At 42.4% G+C, this 21,966-nt stretch overlaps 1 protein-coding gene across 3 annotated transcripts in view; it reads left to right on the top strand.

The window, feature by feature from the left end:
* LOC117089191 (transmembrane protein 132B) overlaps positions 1-21,518 on the top strand; it is a 548,815-nt gene extending 527,297 nt beyond the window's left edge. For 2 of the 3 annotated variants that reach the window (XM_033220123.1, XM_033220122.1), the window contains 3 exons: positions 9,850-10,120; positions 11,610-11,801; positions 12,721-21,518. In XM_033220123.1, the coding sequence (XP_033076014.1) occupies positions 9,850-10,120; positions 11,610-11,801; positions 12,721-13,866 (1,609 nt within the window). In that variant the 3' untranslated portion in view covers positions 13,867-21,518. The remainder of the gene's footprint in view (positions 1-9,849; positions 10,121-11,609; positions 11,802-12,720) is intronic. The other variant, XR_004439500.1, reaches the window with a different exon arrangement.
* Positions 21,519-21,966: the final 448 nt, after the last annotated feature.

The raw sequence follows: 21,966 nt of genomic DNA, 5'->3' as shown, positions 1-21,966 counted from the left end.
TAGAATCCGAGAAGAAAAGGAGAAAAGGTGTTGGGCTCAAACAGTATTTGCAGGAATAATGGCTGAAAACGTCTCCGATTTGTCAACAGACATAAACGCATAGTTTCAAAAAGCTTGAGAAACCACCAACATGAGAAACCCGAAGAAATCCATGTGAAGACACGTCGTAATTAAACTTCTGAAAATGAAAGACAAAGAAAATCTTAAAAACATCCAGAGACAGGTTATACCAATTTGAATGGCAATGAATTTTTCGCCTGAAACCACAGAGGCCAGAAGGACTTGGCACATTTTTCAGGCGCTAAAAGAAAGGAACTGTCAGCCTCAAATTCTTTACCTGGCAAAAGTATCCTTTAGGAATGAAAGGAGAATAAAGACTTTTTTTTTTTTTTTTTTTTTTTTGAGACGGAGTCTCGCTCTGTCGCCCAGGCTGGAGTGCAGTGGCCGGATCTCAGCTCACTGCAAGCTCCGCCTCCCGGGTTTACGCCATTCTCTCGCCTCAGCCTCCCGAGTAGCTGGGACTACAGGCGCCCGCCATCTCGCCCGGCTAATTTTTTGTATATTTTTAGTAGAGACGGGGTTTCACCGTGTTAGCCAGGATGGTCTCGATCTCCTGACCTCGTGATCCGCCCGTCTCGGCCTCCCAAAGTGCTGGGATTACAGGCTTGAGCCACCGCGCCCGGCCTAAAGACATTTTTAAATGAACAAAAACTTCGAGAGTTTGTTTTCAGGAGACCTACCTTTAAAGCATGGCTAATGGAACTTCATTAGACAGGAAACTTCAGTAGACAAAAAAAATTATAGTGGAAAAGGATTTGGAACTTCAGAAAGGAAAGAAGAATGATAGAATGAGTAAAAACACTGTTAAATAGGATAGACTTTCCTTGCATCAATTTTTTACATCATGTTTGGTATTCAAAGGGGAAAGTATGACCTTATCTGATGTGGTACTTAGGATAGATAGAAAAACATACTTAAAACAATTATATATTTTTTTTTCTTTTTTTTTTCTTTTTTGAGACGGGGTCTTGCTTTGTCGCCCAGGCTGGAGTGCAGTGGCCAGATCTCAGCTCACTGCAAGCTCCACCTCCCGGGTTTACGCCATTCTCCTGCCTCAGCCTCCCAAGTAGCTGGGACTACAGGCGCCCGCCACCTCGCCTGGCTAGTGTTTTTTTTTTGTATTTTTTAGTAGAGACTGGGTTTCACCGTGTTAGCCAGGACGGTCTCGATCTCCTGACCTTGTGATCCGCCCGTCTCGGCCTCCCAAAGTGCTGGGATTACAGGCTTGAGCCACCGCGCCCAGCCAAAAACAATTATATTCTTAAAAGTGGTCAGGGTAATGGGACTTACAGGGAACTAAGGTATCTACACTCAAAGTAGCAAAGCTTTGGTATCATTAGACTGTAATTAAGTTATGCTTGCATGTTAATAAGCTGCGTGTATACCATTGCCAATTTCCTGGTTTTGAAATTTTCTTATAGTTAGGAAGATGCTAACTTCAAGGAACTGGGTAAAGAGTGTATAAGATCTCCTGGTTTTTTTGTTTGTTTGTTTGTTTGTTTTTTAGCTTTTAATTTGTAATTATTTTGAAATTAAAAGTTTAAATAAATGAATAGGATACAATCTGCCCTAAAATAACAGAATTGTTTTGTTTCATTACTGCAAGATTTCTAAAATCTCATATATTCATTGACCATTATTATGATACTGCCACATTTTAATGAAAGACATGCCTAGTGGTGGTGTGCTTTTTTTACCCATTGATTTAAAGGGAACTTCCCATTGCTAGCACAAATGGTCAACTAGTGTCATTTATCATAAAATAAATTTAATCTAAAATTATTACAAAGAAAACTAAACAATGTTGTTAAATTCTGAGTAGACACCATTGCCTGCCTATGTGACCTTGTCTTTATTAACTAATGGAAAGTAGTTAGTTCTGAGAAGCTTTAAAGACATCCTAGCACAGAACAGAGACATTCTCTGTGACATCTTCAGAAGGATTGAAAAATAAAATGGGAATAACTTTTCAGTATGTTATTCGTTTGTTTTTGTTTTTTTTTTAATTGAATGCTATGTTTCTTTGCCACCTAATACCATCTGTCTTACTCACGGAGATACTCATTTCTTACTTTCGGAAACCAAAATTATTATGCTATTGTGCTGGTGAAAATTTTTTCTACCATTTTATAAATGGTTCTCAGACCTTTCAGGGAGGCAGAATGTCATATAGTAAAGAAAGTGGCTTTCAGAAGTCAAATGGAGCTGTATCCAGACCTGCTAATGGCCAGTTATCTGGGATACATATTAACCACTCTGAGCCTGGTTTCTTTATGCAAAAGTAAGGACATGTTTCATAGCTGTTGAGAAGATGAATGGACTTAGCTATAGAAAGGAAGGGGACACACGTGATGAGGCAGCTGGTCTGGCTGTGTGGGCCCTGCCTCGGGAGATGGCCAGCTGTGTGGCCCTGGCTGAGTGGCCGCACAAACCACGTCTTGGTTTCCTCACTGGTAAGATCAGAGAAATAATTCAACCTCGCTCTTTGGGGCTGTGTGAAGATTACATGCATTAAATATGCATGGCTGTCGTGTGCTGTGTGGGCGATCGATGTCCGCTGTCATCCTTTTTTATTTATTTATTTATTTTTATTATACTTCAAGTTCTAGGGTACATGTGCATAACGTGCAGGTTTGTTACATATGTATACTTGTGCCATGTTGGTGTGCTGCACCCATCAACTCGTCAGCACCCATCAATTCATCATTTATATCATGTATAACTCCCCAATGCAATCCCTCCCCCCTCCCCCCTCCCCATGATAGGCCCCAGTGTGTGATGTTCCCCTTCCCGAGTCCAAGTGATCTCATTGTTCAGTTGCCACCTATGAGTGAGAACATGTGGTGTTTGGTTTTCTGTTCTTGTGATAATTTGCTAAGAATGATGGTTTCCAGCTGTATCCATGTCCCTACAAAGGATGCAAACTCATCCTTTTTTATGGCTGCATAGTATTCCATGGTGTATATGTGCCACATTTTCTTAATCCAGTCTGTCACAGATGGACATTTGGTTGATTCCAAGTCTTTGCTATTGTGAATAGTGCCGCAATAAACATACGTGTGCATGTGTCTTTGTAGTAGAATAATTTGTAATCCTTTGGGTATATACCCAGTAGTGGGATGGCTGGGTCATATGGTACATCTAGTTCTAGATCCTTGAGGAATTGCCATACTGTTTTCCATAATGGTTGAACTAGTTTACAATCCCACCACCAGTGTAAAAGTGTTCCTATTTCTCCACATCCTCTCCAACACCTGTTGTTTCCTAATTTTTTAATGATTGCCATTCTAACTGGTGTGAGATGGTATCTCATTGTGGTTTTGATTTGCATTTCTCTGATGGCGAGTGATGATGAGCATTTTTTCATGTGTCTGTTGGCTGTATGAATGTCTTCTTTGGAGAAATGTCTGTTCATATCCTTTGCCCATTTTTTGATGGGGTTGTTTGTTTTTTTCTTGTATATTTGTTTGAGTTCTTTGTAGATTCTGGATATTAGTCCTTTGTCAGATGAGTAGATTGCAAAAATTTTCTCCCATTCTGTAGGTTGCCTGTTCACTCTGATGGTAGTTTCTTTTGCTGTGCAAAAGCTCTTTAGTTTAATTAGATCCCATTTATCAATTTTGGCTTTTGCTGCCGTTGCTTTTGGTGTTTTAGACATGAAGTCCTTGCCCATGCCTATGTCCTGAATGGTACTACCTAGATTTTCTTTTAGGGTTTTTATGGTATTAGGTCTAACATTTAAGTCTCTAATCCATCTTGAATTAATCTTCATATAAGGAGTAAGGAAAGGATCCAGTTTCAGCTTTCTACTTATGGCTAGCCAATTTTCCCAGCACCATTTATTAAATAGGGAATCCTTTCCCCATTTCTTGTTTCTCTCAGGTTTGTCAAAGATCAGATGGCTGTAGATGTGTGGTATTATTTCTGAGGACTCTGTTCTGTTCCATTGGTCTATATCTCTGTTTTGGTACCAGTACCATGCTGTTTTGGTTACTGTGGCCTTGTAGTATAGTTTGAAGTCAGGTAGCGTGACGCCTCCAGCTTTGTCCTTTTGACTTAGGATTGTCTTGGCAATGTGGGCTCTTTTTGGTTCCATATGAACTTTAAAGCAGTTTTTTCCAATTCTGTGAAGAAACTCATTGGTAGCTTGATGGGGATGGCATTGAATCTATAAATAACCTTGGGCAGTATGGCCATTTTCACGATATTGATTCTTCCTATCCATGAGCATGGTATGTTCTTCCATTTGTTTGTGTCCTCTTTTATTTCACTGAGCAGTGGTTTGTAGTTCACCTTGAAGAGGTCCTTGACATCCCTTGTAAGTTGGATTCCTAGGTATTTTATTCTCTTTGAAGCAATTGTGAATGGAAGTTCATTCATGATTTGGCTCTCTGTTTGTCTGTTACTGGTGTATAAGAATGCTTGTGATTTTTGCACATTAATTTTGTATCCTGAGACTTTGCTGAAGACTTTGCTTATCAGCTTAAGGAGATTCTGGGCTGAGACAATGGGGTTTTCTAAATATACAATCATGTCATCTGCAAACAGGGACAATTTGACTTCTTCTTTTCCTAACTGAATACTCTTTATTTCTTTCTCTTGCCTGATTGCCCTAGCCAGAACTTCCAAGACTATGTTGAATAGGAGTGGTGAGAGAGGGCATCCCTGTCTTGTGCCAGTTTTCAAAGGGAATTTTTCCAGTTTTTACCCATTCAGTATGATATTAGCTGTGGGTTTGTCATAAATAGCTCTTATTATTTTGAGGTACATTCCATCAATACCGAATTTATTGAGCATTTTTAGCATGAAGGGCTGTTGAATTTTGTCAAAAGCCTTTTCTGCATCTATTGAGATAATCATGTGGTTCTTGTCTTTGTTCTGTTTATATGTTGGATTACGTTTATTGATTTGCGAATGTTGAACCAGCCTTGCATCCCGGGATGAAGCCCACTTGATCATGGTGGATAAGCTTTTTGATGTGCTGCTGAATCCAGTTTGCCAGTATTTTATTGAGGATTTTTGCATCAATGTTCATCAGGGATATTGGTCTAAAATTCTCTTTTTTGTTGTGTCTCTGCCAGGCTTTGGTATCAGGATGATGTTGGCCTCATAAAATGAGTTACGGAGGATTCCCTCTTTTTCAATTGATTGGAATAGTTTCAGAAGGAATGGTACCAGCTCCTCCTTGTACCTCTGGTAGAATTCAGCTGTGAGTCCATCTGGTCCTGGACTTTTTTTGGTGGGTAGGCTATTGATTGTTGCCTCAATTTCAGAGCCTGCTATTGGTCTATTCAGGGATTCAACTTCTTCCTGGTTTAGTCTTGGGAGAGTGTAAGTGTCCAGGAATTATCCATTTCTTCTAGATTTTCTAGTTGATTTGCGTAGAGGTGTTTATAGTATTCTCTGATGGTAGTTTGTATTTCTGTGGGGTCGGTGGTGATATCCCCATTATCATTTTTTATTGTGTCTATTTGATTCCTCTCTCTTTTCTTCTTTATTAGTCTTGCTAGCGGTCTGTCAATTTTGTTGATCTTTTCAAAAAACCAACTCCTGGATTCATTGATTTTTTGGAGGGTTTTTTGTGTCTCTCTCTCCTTCAGTTCTGCTCTGATCTTAGTCATTTCTTGCCTTCTGCTAGCTTTTGAATGTGTTTACTCTTGCCTCTCTAGTTCTTTCAATTGTGATGTTAGAGTGTCATTTTAGATCTTTCCTGCTTTCTCTTGTGGGCATTTAGTGCTATAAATTTCCCTCTACACACTGCTTTAAATGTGTCCCAGAGATTCTGGTATGTTGTATCTTTGTTCTCATTGGTTTCAAAGAACATCTTTATTTCTGCTTTCATTTCGTTATGTACCCAGTAGTCATTCAGGAGCAGGTTGTTCAGTTTCCATGTAGTTGAGCGGTTTGGATTGAGTTTCTTAGTCCTGAGTTCTAGTTTGATTGCACTGTGGTCTGAGAGACAGTTTGTTATAATTTCTGTTCTTGTACATTTGCTGAGGAGTGCTTTACTTCCAATTATGTGGTCAATTTTGGAATAAGTGCGATGTGGTGCTGAGAAGAATGTATATTCTGTTGATTTGGGGTGGAGAGTTCTATAGATGTCTATTAGGTCCGCTTGGTGCAGAGATGAGTTCAATTCCTGGATATCCTTGTTAACTTTCTGTCTCGTTGATCTGTCTAATGTTGACAGTGGAGTGTTGACGTCTCCCATTATTATTGTATGGGAGTCTAAGTCTCTTTGTAAGTCTCTAAGGACTTGCTTTATGAATCTGGGTGCTCCTGTATTGGGTGCATATATATTTAGGAGAGTTAGCTCTTCCTGTTGAATTGATCCCTTTACCATTATGTAATGGCCTTCTTTGTCTCTTTTGATCTTTGATGGTTTAAAGTCTGTTTTATCAGAGACTAGGATTGCAACCCCTGCTTTTTTTGTTCTCCATTTGCTTGGTAGATCTTCCTCCATCCCTTTATTTTGAGCCTATGTATGTCTCTGCGTGTGAGATGGGTCTCCTGAATACAGCAGACTGATGGGTCCTGACTCTTGATCCAGTTTGCCAGTCTGTGTCTTTTAATTGGAGCATTTAGTCCATTAACATTTAAGGTTAATATTGTTATGTGTGAACTTGATCCTGCCATTATGATATTAACTGGTTATTTTGCTCGTTAGTTGATGCAGTTTCTTCCTAGCCTCGATGGTCTTTACATTTTGGCATGTTTTTGCAATGGCTGGTACCGGTTGTTCCTTTCCATGTTTAGGGCTTCCTTCAGGGTCTCTTGTAAGGCAGGCCTGGTGCTGACAAAATCTCTAAGCATTTGCTTATCTGTAAAGTATTTTATTTCTCCTTCACTTATGAAACTTAGTTTGGCTGGATATGAAATTCTGGTTTTAAAATTCTTTTCTTTAAGGACATTGAATATTGGCCCCCACTCTCTTCTGGCTTGTAGAGTTTCTGCCGAGAGGTCTGCTGTTAGTCTGATGGGCTTCCCTTGTGGGTAACCCGACCTTTCTCTCTGGCTGCCCTTAAGATTTTTTCCTTCATTTCAACTTGGTGAATCTGGCAATTATGTGTCTTGGAGTTGCTCTTCTCGAGGAGTATCTTTGTGGCGTTCTCTGTATTTCCTGAATTTGAATGTTGGCCTGCCCTACTAGGTTGGGGAAGTTCTCCTGGATGATATCCTGAAGAGTGTTTTCCAAGTTGGTTCCATTTTCCCCCTCACTTTCAGGCACCCCAATCAGACGTAGATTTGGTCTTTTTACATAATCCCATACTTCTTGCAGGCTTTGTTCATTTCTTTTTCTTCTTTTTTCTTTTGGTTTCTCTTCTCGCTTCATTTCATTCATTTGATCCTCAATCGCTGATACTCTTTCTTCCAGTTGATCAAGTCGGTTACTGAAGCTTGTGCATTTGTCACGTATTTCTCATGTCATGGTTTTCATCTCTGTCATTTCGTTTATGACCTTCTCTGCATTAATTAGTCTAGCTGTCAATTCTTCCACTCTTTTTTCAAGATTTTTAGTTTCTTTGCGCTGGGTATGTAATTCCTCCTTTAACTCTGAGAAGTTTGATGGACTGAAGCCTTCTTCTCTCATCTCGTCAAAGTCATTCTCTGACCAGCTTTGATCCGTTGCTGGTGATGGGCTGCGCTCCTTTGCAGGGGGAGATGCGCTCTTATTTTTTGAATTTCCAGCTTTTCTGCCCTGCTTTTTCCCCATCTTTGTGGTTTTATCTGTCTCTGGTCTTTGATGATGGTGACGTACTGATGGGGTTTTGGTATAGGTGTCCTTCCTGTTTGATAGTTTTCCTTCTGACAGTCAGGACCCTCAGCTATAGGTCTGTTGGAGATTGCTTGAGGTCCACTCCAGACCCTGTTTGCCTGGGTATCAGCAGCAGAGGTTGCAGAAGATAGAATATTGCTGAACAGCGAGTGTACCTGTCTGATTCTTACTTTGGAAGCTTCCTCTCAGGGGTGTACTCCACCCTGTGAGGTGTGGGGTGTCAGACTGCCCCTAGTGGGGGATGTCTCCCAGTTAGGCTACTCAGGGGTCAGGGACCCACTTGAGCAGGCAGTCTGTCCGTTCTCAGATCTCAACCTCCGTGTTGGAGATCCACTGCTCTCTTCAAAGCTGTCAGAGTCGTTCGCGTCTGCACAGGCCTCTGCTGCTTCCCCTGTAGTTTTTTAGCTGTGCCCTGTCCCCAGAGGTGGAGTCTCCCAGAGACAGGCAGGTTTCCTTGAGCTGCTGTGAGCTCCACCCAGTTCGAGCTTCCCAGTGGCTTCGTTTACCTACTTAAGCCTCAGCAATGGCGGGCGCCCCTCCCGCAGCCTCGCTGCTGTGTTGCAGTTAGATTGCTGCAGACTGCTGTGTTAGCAATGAGGGAGGCTCCGTGGGCGTGGGACCCTCCCGGCCAGGTGTGGGATATATTCTCCTGGTGTGCCAGTTTGCTTAAAGCGCAGTATTGTGGTGGGAGTTACCCGATTTTCCAGGTGTTGTGTGTCTCAGTTCCCCTGGCTAGGAAAAGGGATTCCCTTCCCCCTTGTGCTTCCCAGGTGAGGTGATGCCTCGCCCTGCTTCAGCTCTCGCTGGTCTGGCTGCAGTAGCTGACCAGCATGGATTGTCTGGAACTCCCCAGTGAGATGACCCCAGTACTTCAGTTGAAAATGCAGAAATCACTGGTCTTCTGTGTCGCTCGCGCTGGGAATTGGATACTGGAGCTGTTCCTATTCGGCCGTCTTGCTCCGCCCCCCCCATCCTTATGTAAACATGTGGAAGAGGACACACAGTAGGTCTAATTCAGCATGCATGAGTCACTCCCCTTCTTCCCTTTCTCCCCTGACAGAATCCGCAGGCACCGAGGGCACAGACTGGTCTGTAGTCACCAAACAAAGCACTCTCAAAGGGACACAGGACTGCTACTTCTTGAGGGGAAGGTTCTGGAATTGCAGAGCCAGAGAGGCTTTCTCAGGGTGGATTGTGGACAGGTGGAGGTTAGAGGATAACAGGTGCCAGGGAGAGAGGAAGGGCCAGAACCATAAGGAAGGGAGAAGCCAGGACGGGCAACAGGAGAGACACATTTCAGATGTTTTAGCAGTAGCATGAGCAGGTTTGCTCGCAGAGCAGTGATTTTAGATTACTGTAGGACGGTAGAAGGAAAGGATCCTTTGGCAGACTTTAGGGCCATAAGCTCAGGAAGCTGCTTCTTTCCGTACAGAATAGAGGGCCTCAGCCGATGAGGAGGTGGGGTGTTAGGACCATCCACGGCCGATGGTTCCTGGTTGGTCTGGGGTTCCTAAAGGGCCATTTCTGAGATGTCATCATACCTTGACCTCCTTGGTCCTCATGTGAAACTATGAGGGAGGAAAGGGGGCCAGCTGTTCCTATGTGTTCATTTCCAAGGGGAGGTAGCTGAGCCTGTGAGAGGGTAGAGAACTTGGCAGGAGGTCCAATGTCAAAATGAATCCAAACAGCAGTTCTGACGCACATCCCACAGGGGAATGGTTTTAAAATTACCAGTTTCCAGGACACCAAGACCAGAGCCTCAGCCTCTGTACGGGTCAGGAAGGCAGGAGCTACCCTTGCCATTCCTGTTGCAAGCACAAAGCACGTGATCCTCACCAAAGTGCTTGTGGAATGAGTGAATGAACAGGGAATGGATAGATGGCTGAGCAGGTCCGGCAGGAGAAAGACCATTTCATTTCATTCTGTGGGCTCACCTAGAATCTGAAAACCAAGGGCATGTAGAACTTCTTAACGATGAGGACTTTGTTCTGTTTTGATTCCTTGTGCTCCAGGCCTACCCGGGATAGCGATGACGAGGACGATGAAGAGAAGAAGGGGCGAGGCTGCTCCCTGCAGTACCAGCACGCCACGGTGCGCGTCCTCACCCAGTTTGTGGCCGAGTCGCCTGACTTAGGGCAGCTGACCTACATGCTGGGCCCCGACTGGCAGTTTGACATCACTGACCTTGTGACCGAGTTCATGAAGGTGGAGGAGCCGAAAATCGCTCAGTTACAGGACGGCAGGACCCTGGCTGGTCGGGAGCCGGGCATAACCACGGTGCAGGTACACGCTGCCATGCCTTGCCGCCTTGCCCAACACCAGTCTGTGTTGATGAGTGGCCAGGTAGAGGCTGTTGTGCAGATGTGTGTCTGTGTGCGCATGTGCACGTGGCCGTGCCTATCAACGTGTGTCCCTGTGCATGTATTGCCTCTGTTTGTTTGTAAGAGAATAATGAGAAACAATAGAGCATTCACCAATTTTAATAACCTAAACTCAGATTAATTTTCGTATTTTAGAGAGTTGAGAAAAATATCGAATCCCTTTTACCAAGAAGGCTAAATGAAACATACAGTGTGAATAATCTTTTCCCCAATATCATACTCTCCGTTTTGTAATCACCAGTAGAAGGTGGTTGAACTGCTGAAAGCTAGTTTTTTTCCCTCCTAACCTTGAAGTTTAACCATTGAGTTATGTCGTACCTTGTAGACAAAATTTTTTCAAAACATAATAATCCATAGCTAAATATTCTTTATCATAGTGACAGTAAAATGATTTTCTAGCCAATTTGACAGGATAAGTGTGCAGAAATGGTGCAGAATATTTCTTTATACAAATTTAAAATGTTTCTGCTCAGAGTTAACTAAGTCAGATTTTAATGTAGCCAAAGCTATATTTTTGGCAAAGCTGGATGAAACATGTTATGTTCTGTGTTTTCTATTTCTGTGTAACAAACTACCACAAACTAGCAGCTTAAAAAACACCTGTTAGTCAGCTAATATTTCCGCAGGCCCGGCATCCGCGTGGACCTGCTGCATTCTGTGCTCAAGGCACCACGAGGCTGAACTCCAGGTCTCGGCTGGCCTGGGCTCTTATCTGGGAGTCTGGGGAAAGACTTGGCTTCCAAGCTCCTTCAGGTTGTGTAACAGTAGTTCTTTGTGATTTTAGGATTGACCGAGGTCCCTGTTTCCTTGCCCACTGTCAGCCAGGGGTCACCAGGGGTCACTCTGCTCCAAGGCCACCTGCATTCCTTGTCACGTCGTCTCTTCCGCCTGCAGTACTGGCTGGATGGAGTCCTCCCCACACCGAACCTCTAACTTCCCCTTCTGCCCCCAGCCAGGAAGAGGTCTCTCCTTTTAAGGACTCACGTGATTACGTTGGGTCCACCTGAGTCATACAGGATGCCCACCCTGTTTTAAGGGCAGCTGTGCCATTCTAAGTGTTAGTTGTTGGGAAAATGTTGCTCTTGGAGTACCTAATATCAATGGACAGGTTTTTATTATTGCCTCTAAATTACATCAAGATTCTCTCAGAAAATACACGGCTGTTATCATGACATAAATCAGAGGAAAGTAAATAGACCAAGACGATCTTTATAAAACTCCTGTCATTGTTAAGTGTGATTGAACAACAGCATAACACTCTCCTAACCGATTCCCACAGGTGCATGCATTGAGCCGAGGGCTGGGAGAGCACTTTGTTGGGAGCCCTAGTTAAGGGGTTCACGGTACTTATGAGGAGCAGAGATGCATGAGCCTCCTCGCTGACTTTTCAGGTCCTCTCGCCGCTCTCGGACTCCATCCTGGCTGAGAAGACGGTGATCGTCCTGGATGACCGAGTCACCATCGCGGAGCTGGGAGTGCAGCTCGTAGCTGGCATGTCTCTCTCCCTGCAGCCACACCGCGCAGATAAAAGGGCCATCGTCTCCACAGTCGCCGCCCTGGATGTTCTTCAGTCCCCACAGCAGGTGAGCGTCCCAGGGGCCCTGCGTTCCTGGTCAGTGGAGACGACTTCTCTCTCAGTTAGCACGTCCTGTGAAGGAGAGCAGGAGTCCTCATGCCTAGGACTGGGGATTCTTGAAGCTTCTTGTTTCTCATCCAGGCTGCCCTGTCTCTGAGGAAAGTGTTCAGGGACTTAGACACATTTCCTCTTATGTGCCTTTCCACACCCACCACTTCCCCATACGCCATTTGCTTTCTGCTGGGCTTATCTGTGCCAGGCACAGCCTGCTGCTAGACCGTGATCAAAGGATCACATGTTTTCACTTTTGTCAAAGCAGGTGGTTTTTGATACTTGGAAATTCCATTTCAGCTACTTAAGCATGGCTAATAGGCACCAAATTGCTACTCTTTACAATAATTATGGTCAACTCTAAAACTTCCTCCCATCTCTAAACTTCTATAAATTATTTCTGAAGATACCAGAGCCACTGTGCCATTCCAGTCAGCCAGCCTCACAGTGCATCTTCCCCAGTCCTTCCAGCCAGTGCATGTTTTGCTACATCACCACTGGGTTCTTAATGAAGAATGTTCGAAGTGATATTATCTTGAGCAGTAGCCTGATTTGTTGCACCTGAAATTGATTCAGATCAATTGCCTGATCTTTCAATATGTTTTTAAAAAGGTCAAATTCTATTGTATGTATGCAATAAATTATAGTTTAATGCTATCATTAAAGTATATTATTTATTCCTTGTCCCAGTGAGGCTATAGCACATTATTGATGCCAGTTCTACCAGTTCAAGGCATAACAAGAACTGTTCAAGATTATAAAACTATAGACATCTTCTCCTTATATTGAAACAATTTATATAGGAAATTATATTTATGTTTTCAAATTTGAAGGAACCTGATTATAACATAATGCTTTGGTTTCATTTTCCTTAGGAAGCAATAGTAAGTTCTTGGATTTTGTTCAGTGATGGTTCGGTGACACCTTTAGACATTTACGATCCTAAGGATTATTCTGTTACTGTCTCATCATTGGATGAAATGGTGGTGTCTGTCCAGGCAAACCTTGAGTCCAAATGGCCAATTGTGGTTGCGGAGGGTGAAGGACAAGGGCCTTTGATTAAGTTAGAAATGATGATAAGTGAACCTTGTCAGAAGACCAAGAGGAAGAGTGTTCTTGCCGTGGGTAAAGGAAATGTCAAGGTCAAATTCGAACCAAGTAGTGATGAGCACCAAGGAGGCAGCAATGATATTGAGGGCATAAATCGGGAATATAAAGACCACCTCAGTAATTCCATAGAGCGTGAAGGAAACAAGGAGAGAGCAGTGCAGGAATGGTTCCACCATGGCACGCCTGTTGGCCACGAGGAAAGTACCAACAAAAGCACAACCCCCCAGTCTCCCATGGAAGGGAAGAATAAGTTACTCAAAAGTGGTGGTCCAGATGCCTTCACAAGCTTCCCCACTCAAGGGAAGTCACCGGACCCCAATAATCCTAGTGACCTCACAGTGACCTCAAGGGGGCTAACAGACTTGGAGATTGGCATGTATGCCCTGCTCTGCGTCTTCTGCCTGGCCATTCTGGTCTTCTTGATCAACTGCGTGGCATTTGCCTGGAAATACAGACACAAAAGGTTTGCTGTGAGCGAGCAGGGCAACATCCCCCATTCCCACGACTGGGTCTGGCTTGGGAATGAAGTGGAACTTTTGGAGAACCCTGTTGACATTACACTCCCATCGGAGGAGTGCACAACCATGATAGACAGGGGCCTGCAGTTCGAGGAGAGGAATTTCCTTCTGAACGGCAGTTCCCAGAAGACTTTTCATAGTCAACTGCTCAGACCCTCTGACTATGTCTATGAGAAAGAAATTAAAAATGAACCTATGAATTCTTCGGGCCCAAAGAGGAAGAGAGTCAAGTTCACTTCCTACACCACCATCCTCCCAGAGGACGGCGGCCCATACACCAACTCCATCCTGTTTGACAGCGATGATAACATCAAGTGGGTCTGCCAAGATATGGGGCTGGGGGATTCACAGGACTTTAGAGACTATATGGAAAGACTGCAAGACCAGATGTAAACTCCTTTCTTATGTTTGTATTCACCTTTATGCCTTCTGTTTTTTGAATGCTGGAGCAGTGAGTTTGATCAGCAATAGGGGATGATTTAACAAAGTTTGATTTGTGGAGGTCTGGTGGGATTCATTTCTAAGCAGGTAAAAGAGGTCTGGAGAGCTATAGAAGCTGGGTTTTAAGTCTGGATATGCCTCTAAAACAGCCACATGTGGGGACTGAAGAAATTCTAAGACAACAGTTTTATGGACTGCCTGGTACGAGCTCAGTGCAAATGTATTAAACCTGACCCCACAGACATTGTTAGTCATCTCGTGACAAATGGCCATGTGGAATTAGAAAAGATTTGGGTGTTGATTTTTCTATTCCTAGACCTTTTAAAGCACAGTGGACACTAATTGCCCCTTGGCCTGAGTTTAGACATACATGAAAGATGACTGAATGTAGCTATCCTGATTTGTCATGAGCGCTGCTCATTATTTTTATATACATTTGCACCTGCACCTGTTCCTTTGACCTCTGGAATTCTTTTTGAAACATGAAGAGAAGAAATTTCAGTCTTTTCCTTGAGCTCTGTTTGATTTACACATGAGTTTTCTTCCCTGGGATTTGCCATGCCATGTTATTTCCTGGGTCTCCATGCAGGATGTCAGGTTTTTCCAGTTTTCCGCACTTCTTCATCTAGGGACGGTATCCAAGAAGCTTATTCTCACTTTGTTTTTCCTTCCTTTTGTTGTTGAACTTTCTTGTATAACACTGGGACAAAGGGTTTTACTTAAAATGTTAATATACAATGAGGGAGGGCCATCTCTTTACAGTTTTCTACGTGAAGTTTCAAAAATTTGGAGAAAAGTTGTCAATCACAAACACTTATTTTTATTCTCTGCTTGTTGAAAACTCTTGGGGAACTCCTGGAGTGCATTTCTGAGGGTAAAAAGGCCCCAACATAGCTGTATTTATACAAGTACTTTGTGGCCAACACAATTTGTTATCCAAACTGAAGTCTTAAAGTAGAATTGACCTGCACAGAAAGGAAGTTATCTAGGAAATAGATGCAGATTGCACTTTCCATTTTACCAGAAGAAAAGTTTTTTTTTTTTTTTTAAGTAAGTAGAATGACATTTCAAGTTAGCAATATATAGAAATCCATTCATACAATGACCAAAAAAAAAAAAAAAAAAAAAAAACCTCAATCATGACTCTGGCAGAGACAAAACATTGACAGGGTGTGCGTTTGTGGAGAGAAGCAATGGGTTTCCCCGGAAAGTCCATACAAATAAGTGACTATTCCAGAACTCAAGAAGTAGCTATTGTAGAAAATAAAATTTAAAAACCACAGCTATTGAAAAATCAAAATGGCAAGAGAAAAAAAGAAACAACTCCTGCATAATATTTAAATAAAAACGTTATTTTTGTAGCATCATGAATGGTCTTAAGGCAAAAATTTCAGATTAGCAAAATGTGATGACATATTTATTAAGATCATATTATTGGAAATGTAAACACTGGACTAGTATGCCTCATTATGAGCTTTACTGAGCCATTTGCATCTCTTAAGAAATATAATTTTAAAGGCCCAAAGTAGGAAAGATCTGCAGGAAGTCAGCTGAAGCAGTGCCCTGACCCCAAATGGCTGACAACTGAGCTAATCCAAGGAGAGGCGTTCAGTTGTTCTCTTATTGTAGATTTCCTTGGATGGGAACATGACAACCCAGCCTCCTCTAGCCATGACGTGGCAGCCAAAAAGTTCTTCCTGTATCTCTGACCCACAGGACTACAGTGTGTTTGTGAACAGTGCTGAAATTGCAAGTGATGTAAGCCTGATCTCCAGAGCCCAGTGTTCAGTTAGTTCTATAAAACAGGGCTTAGGAACTGAAGCTGGTGAAGTTCCAAAAATAGTTCAGTTTGATGGGATAAGGAAACGAGGAGAGCCAGGCATTAGCTGCAAAAGGAGCTTGCAGACAGATGGCTGACACTTTATGGGAAGATTCCTCAGTCAGCCAAAAGCTTTTCAAAGAGTTTGGTGCAGAGGTAGCTCAGAACCAACCATACAGGACCGAAGAAAGTTCATATGCTGATTGACACGTAGCTCTCCAGGTGAGTCGGCTCCTTCTGTGAGGCTCTTCAGTCCTCTCTCCCTTTGGATCTCTAGCATTCCAGAAATACTGGGAATTCATTTCTGAAAATGAAGAACCTCCACTGAAATGGGGAGGAAATCTCTTACACACATACAGCAGGGTCCTGCCCACTGGTAAAGTGAAGACTTTGGGTGGGGGGTCTAACTGGGGAGGAGGTAAAGGAAATTATCACTGCCATGGGGAGTGTTATCAGGGAACATACAAATTAGACCATTCCCTCTGATGGCAGTGCTTGATGGGGTGCAGGGGGCAAACGGGAGCATTCAAACATGCCAGTGCTTTCTCAGCAGGGCTGGAAACTGGCCACAGTCCTGAAGATGCTTCTTGTGATTACTTAGAGTCACCCTGAGTGATAAAGCCCCTGCGTAGCCACCTTTGCTCCTTTGTGTTATAACCCAGTCAATTCAAAATAATAATCAATGGAAGGCCATGGGGGAAGGGTTCCTTCCACCATAGAACCCACACCCAGATGTATATAAACACATATACATACATATACCCGTGTGTATATGTGTGTGTGTGTGTGTCAATACTGAAGAGCCAGACAACAAACTATTTAGTAAGAATCAACAGTGACTGTCAATTGTCCTCAGATTTAGCATGGATATTATTTTTCATGAAAGAATTTCATTAAAATATTTCCTCCTCTAAATACTTCCTGAAGATTATAAACCATGGGTTATAGCACCTTGTTTTCCAGCTAGTCAATATACAACTATTAGGCGCTGTGCCCCAAAATATCTAAAGTGGAGGTAAAGGTATAAACTATTAAGTCATGAAATCTAATTTTCTGGGGACCATGCATTTGCCTGGATTTTCCATGATTTTATGGCTGATAGACCCAAATTATTAGTCTTGATAAATAACCTGAACCAAACATTTATAAAGTCCCTTCCTCTCCCATGGGAATGGAATGCTCAGACTCCCACTGAGGGAGACACCAGCAAGCCTCTTGAGAAGGCACCAGACAGTGAACTCCATGGTCATGTGAAGGGAGGTTCAGATGCTAGATGACCAGCATACGACCTGGAACCATTGAGGATTGCAACCGCTGCCTCCAGGGTCCAGATGTGCTGCAGTAGAGGCCAGAGCACAGGAATCAAGAAGCAGCTGCCACATGAAAGAACCGATGCTTAAACACACAGGTGTGTTGCATTTGAGAGAAGGCAAGAAGAAAAGACAATAGAAGGTTGCCCTGGAAAAACAACACCTAGCAAACCTCAGAATGCTCCATGTGTCCCAAGAGAAGGAATAATTGACTTCCTAGCTGTTGTATAGTGCACACTGGCCAGGATAAATTCCCAGACTATAATAATCCTTACTATCTAGACAGAAGTTTCTATTTATGAAGTCATGCAGGGGGAAAGTTGGTTACTTTTTGTCCCATTGCCACATCTGTAGACTAAGTAATTTGTAACTTGCTAACTTTTAAGTTTTAGAAGGTCCACCTTTGTGCATTTTGGTAGCAGTCTTGTTTCATTATTTTAGAAAGAGGTCTTCCCATTACTGGGATGTTGGAGCCCTGTCAGAGAACTCTTAAGACTGTGAGGGAACTATTCAGTCTCACAGCAAGGACCACAGAGCGTGGTTTCATCTGAACCCTACATGTCAGGGACACCAATGTGTTTTCCACTCTAATTACCTAAAAATGGTCTCAATTCTCCATTTCATTCTCTGTAAATGACATAACAGATGGTTTATAAACTCAGCAACCCTCCCCTTTTTATCAAAATTATATATGTGTGATGTAATGCATATCACCTGTCATGTAAAGGGACGGTATGGATGGTGGAAAAGTTATGCTGAAATATGGACTGCAGATATTTTTGTATGTAATATAGGCAATATAATGAAACACCGAGTTTTTAAAAATGAAAGCATGCAAAATTGTAGCTTTTAAATGTACAGACATCCCACTCCAAAATATCTAAACTGATAGTGGGAAAAACATTTGAGACCTAATAACATCATGAAATGCCCTGAATTTGGAATTCTGGCCTAGAAAGGATGTGGCTTATGTTGGGATTGATGATGGAATCTGCCAGAACATTTTCATCTTATTCTTCTTGACTTTTGCATTTTTTCCTTTTCTTTTTTCTGGAAATATTTCGGAAATAAAGTGACTTCATTTTTCAGCATAAAGGTATATTCTAACCACAGGGTAATACATCGTTTTTAACATGAAAATAAACATTTAAACATTCTTCAGTTGTTTCATTATTTTATCTGCATGTTCCCTAAAGCAGCTGTATGGTTGGCTATAATATGGATATATTTTTTTTCTTTTCAGCCAGAGATTTTAATACTCTTGATGCAGTAATAAATGGACATCAAAAGAAAACATTTCTTAAAAGTTGCCAACATATTTTACTTTTAAAACATTTCTTATTTGTTTTCCTAGTAGGCTGGGGAAAGCTTCTCAACAGATGTCTCAGAAAAAGATCTGTTTCTCACGGCCCCGTCCAGGGTCAAACCATGTTGAAAGTCAGTGCTGAAATGCATGATGCTGTGGGTGTTTGAGAGCCTTAGACCTCTGTCCACCCTTTGATCTTTGCTTGTCAATGGCTTGGTCTTGTACATGTACTTGGGGCAGGGGCTTTGTACTAGACCCAGGGTGCTGAGGTTCCCAGAACAGGCAGAGCTCTAGAGACATAAGAAAACCACAGGGCAGGTGGGGATTCTGTTTGAGAGGCTGAAGTAGATGTTTCAGCTGAAAGATGGGCGGTACACTTGCCAAGTCCCTAGAGGGGCTAGAGGCTCTCTGTTGGTGTGTGTGTATTTCTTGAAACTGCAGAGTCATTTTTGGCCTGCTGGCAAATGCTACTCTTGGCTTTCAGGATGAATAGGGATGCCTCTTAGGCAATAATTTGACATGTCATAATAAATGCCCGATACCAAACCTAGTCTTTCTCCAGGCCCCTCAGACATCATTCAAGTAATTGGGTGTAAACACAGGAGTTGGCTTTGTGAAACTGAGGCAGGATTTCCTGCCTCTAAACTATTGGCAGCAAAATGCCAAAAATGTGCTCCCAGTTGCAAAACCCCAGCCCCATCAGAATTGCTTCTCAGCACTTTGGGTAACTGTTTTCCACTAACAGCTTCCTCCTTGTCTTTTCCCTGGGAACATGGAAGCACTGACACGGAACTCCAGCACTGTGGGAGGCCCAGGGGGGCGGATCACCTGAGGTCAGGAGTTTGAGACCAGCTTGGGCAACATGGTGAAACCCTGTCTCTACTAAAAATACAAAAATTAGCCAGGTGTGCTGGTGCATGCCTGTAATCCCAGCTACTCTGGATGCTGAGGCAGGAGAATCACTTGAACCTGGGAGGTGGAGGTTGTAGTGAGCCGAGATGGTACCACTGCACTCCAGCCTGGGCAACAAGAGCGAGACCCCGTCTCAGACAAAAACAAAACAAGAAAAACAAAAATAACTAGTTCTTCCCAGATCTCAGCGTGCATGTATATATACAGTTTAGTAAAATATGTTTCAAGAAAAGGATAAAAGAAAGCTTGAAATAAGATTTGTAAAAGAATGAATGCTTTATATTTAGGCTTTGTGTGTGAGTGCAAAATGTAAACACGGCATTTGAAATTTTTTGGTATTGAAATCCTTAATGCCTGTTACTTTCTTTATGGTTTTATACAATCGAGATAGGTTCTGAAGCTTTTTTGTTGTTTGCTTTTAGAAATTTTAAAAAATACAAAAAAAAATGCAGAAACATTTTCATCTGGGTTACTGTGTTTATAGACTATTCTATGGCTCAAGACAAATAGGACACCATCATTTTCCAGATAAGAAATAACAGTTCAAGTTCATTAGGGAAATTATCTTCCCAGTCCAAGAAAGCAATAATGTTATCAACTTAAAATGTTGGACAATCTTCGTATTCTGTGAGATGCCTTTAAAATTTCTTTGGATTTAATTGCTGCTCTTGGTCAGTTGTTCAAATCAAACATTGTAATTTTATGTTAACGACAAGAGTCTCACGGGAGTCTCTTTAGATGCTGCAGGAACTGAGGGGATAGAAGACCTCTCTATACATCTACTTTGCCCGTTGGAGTAAAGCACTTTACAAACAGAGAGATGGATGCCGCTTTGGGATTTGGGGTCTATGTGATGCTGATTTTTTTCAAACCTATTTGGAAATATTACGTCTTTGGGATGGCTGAAATAACTTTTGACCTGACACATCTTTCTTTACTTCCTGTGGCCAAAAAAGCAAGTGAGACTTTCTGTTTCCCATTATAAGGCTGAGCTGAAATAGTCTGCCATGTTATTGTTACCTCCTTTGTAAGAATTTGACTTTCTGAATGAAATAACAGATTGCCAGTGTCAACACTGACCACGTGATACTGTTATTTCACTTAGAGATGCTTCCTCAAAGAGCGTGCCTTTTTCCTCCATCATAACCGCTTTAGGATCTCTGTTTTATCCATGTATTTCCCACATAGTACAAGCATTTTCCATTTCCATGAATATTGCAGGCTGAGAAGGAGCACACATCTGGCATTGATAAGCACACTGGCCCAGGCCCTCAGCCTTCTCATTTCATTAATCTGGTTGGTGACAGTCTCCATCGGGCACACCTGGACATGTACATCGGACCTATTGCTGTCTCAGTTGCTGCAGTGCAGTGAATTACCCCAGAGCCACCAGTTCACATGCCCAAGAACTGGCCCATGGAGGGACTTGATCTCCAAGTGACTTCCTTTCTGTAGTTATCCTCTGCTGTGACCCTTATTTTGGACTTCTAGCAAGGGCACCCATTCAGTGTGGATTCCAAGAACAAAACCAATTGTCCAACCTCCATTACAGAAGTCTTCTAGGTATTTCCCACACATTATTGTGGGCCTAAGCAAACACCACAACTATGAAAGGCTGAGAGTGGAGAATTAAGTAATAAGGAAATGATCAAACCTAGGGAAAAATAAGTGTCTATAAAACACTGAAAGATAGTCACACCCACATAGCGCGTATCATGCAGCAGACCCGTGCTCTTAGAGGGAGGTAGTGTGTGTCTTCCCATGGCAAATAATTTTTACAATACTGCTCATGTATAATGTGTGTCTACAGGGCATGCTGTTGTCTCAAAATTGAAATGTGCATCTTAGGTATCAGTTCCCAGCCTCAGACTCTTCTCAGGCAGGTGGACCGGATCTCAGCTGCAGAACCTAGTGAGTGGCCAAACCTACACAGCCCAGCCAGTAGTGTACTTTGGGGTGATTGCAAGGCAGCAAATGGTGGGGACAAGTTTTGTCTGGCATTCGAAAAGGTGTTATCCCTTCCTTTCCACATTTCTGAATTGGATTCTCGTTCCCTGGTAAATGCCAGATATTATAAACAGAGCATGCTGTTATGACATTGTGCTTCTATATACCTTTTTGTATAATGTATCTATCTCATTATATTACCTATGGTTTCAGTATGACCTGTTGTGTATGTTCCACCGTATATTTAATGTTTCTGTAAAGGCACTTCCAAACATTTTCAAAACGAAGAAATAAAACATGTTGGATGATTTCTTGTTATAGTAAAACGATTAATTGGTAGGTTCCAGGAAATAATCTTTTCTTCAAATAGGTGTTCAGAGGTAGATATTTAGATGTCCTTAGGTCTGGCATAGAGGAAGCTATGTCTTCAGGTTCTTGATGGCAGTTAGGGACTGAAACCTTGAGAATAAAGGAAAACAATGGCTGATTTAAGCATGAGGCAAGATTCCCAGAGAAATAGGCTGGCTCTTGAGCCCCAAAGAAAATACTTTGGCAAAACATCATGTTGGGCCCTTGTCTACATTAGGAAGGGACCATCCAGAAAGAAGACAGTGGTGTCCCATGAATGTCTACAGCTAAGCCATGCAAACTCAATTCTTGGAAAAGGGGAAGAAAAGTCCATTTTTCTTTAAAGCTGACAAAGTTGAGTTTTAATGAGAGAAAAAGCTTTATTCAGATAAAGATATGAAGCTTTATTT

This window comes from Trachypithecus francoisi, unplaced genomic scaffold, assembly GCF_009764315.1.
Source record: "Trachypithecus francoisi isolate TF-2019V2 unplaced genomic scaffold, Tfra_2.0 Lachesis_group11, whole genome shotgun sequence".
In the NCBI taxonomy this organism is placed as follows: domain Eukaryota; kingdom Metazoa; phylum Chordata; class Mammalia; order Primates; family Cercopithecidae; genus Trachypithecus; species Trachypithecus francoisi.
This window is presented reverse-complemented; position numbering and strand designations above follow the sequence as displayed.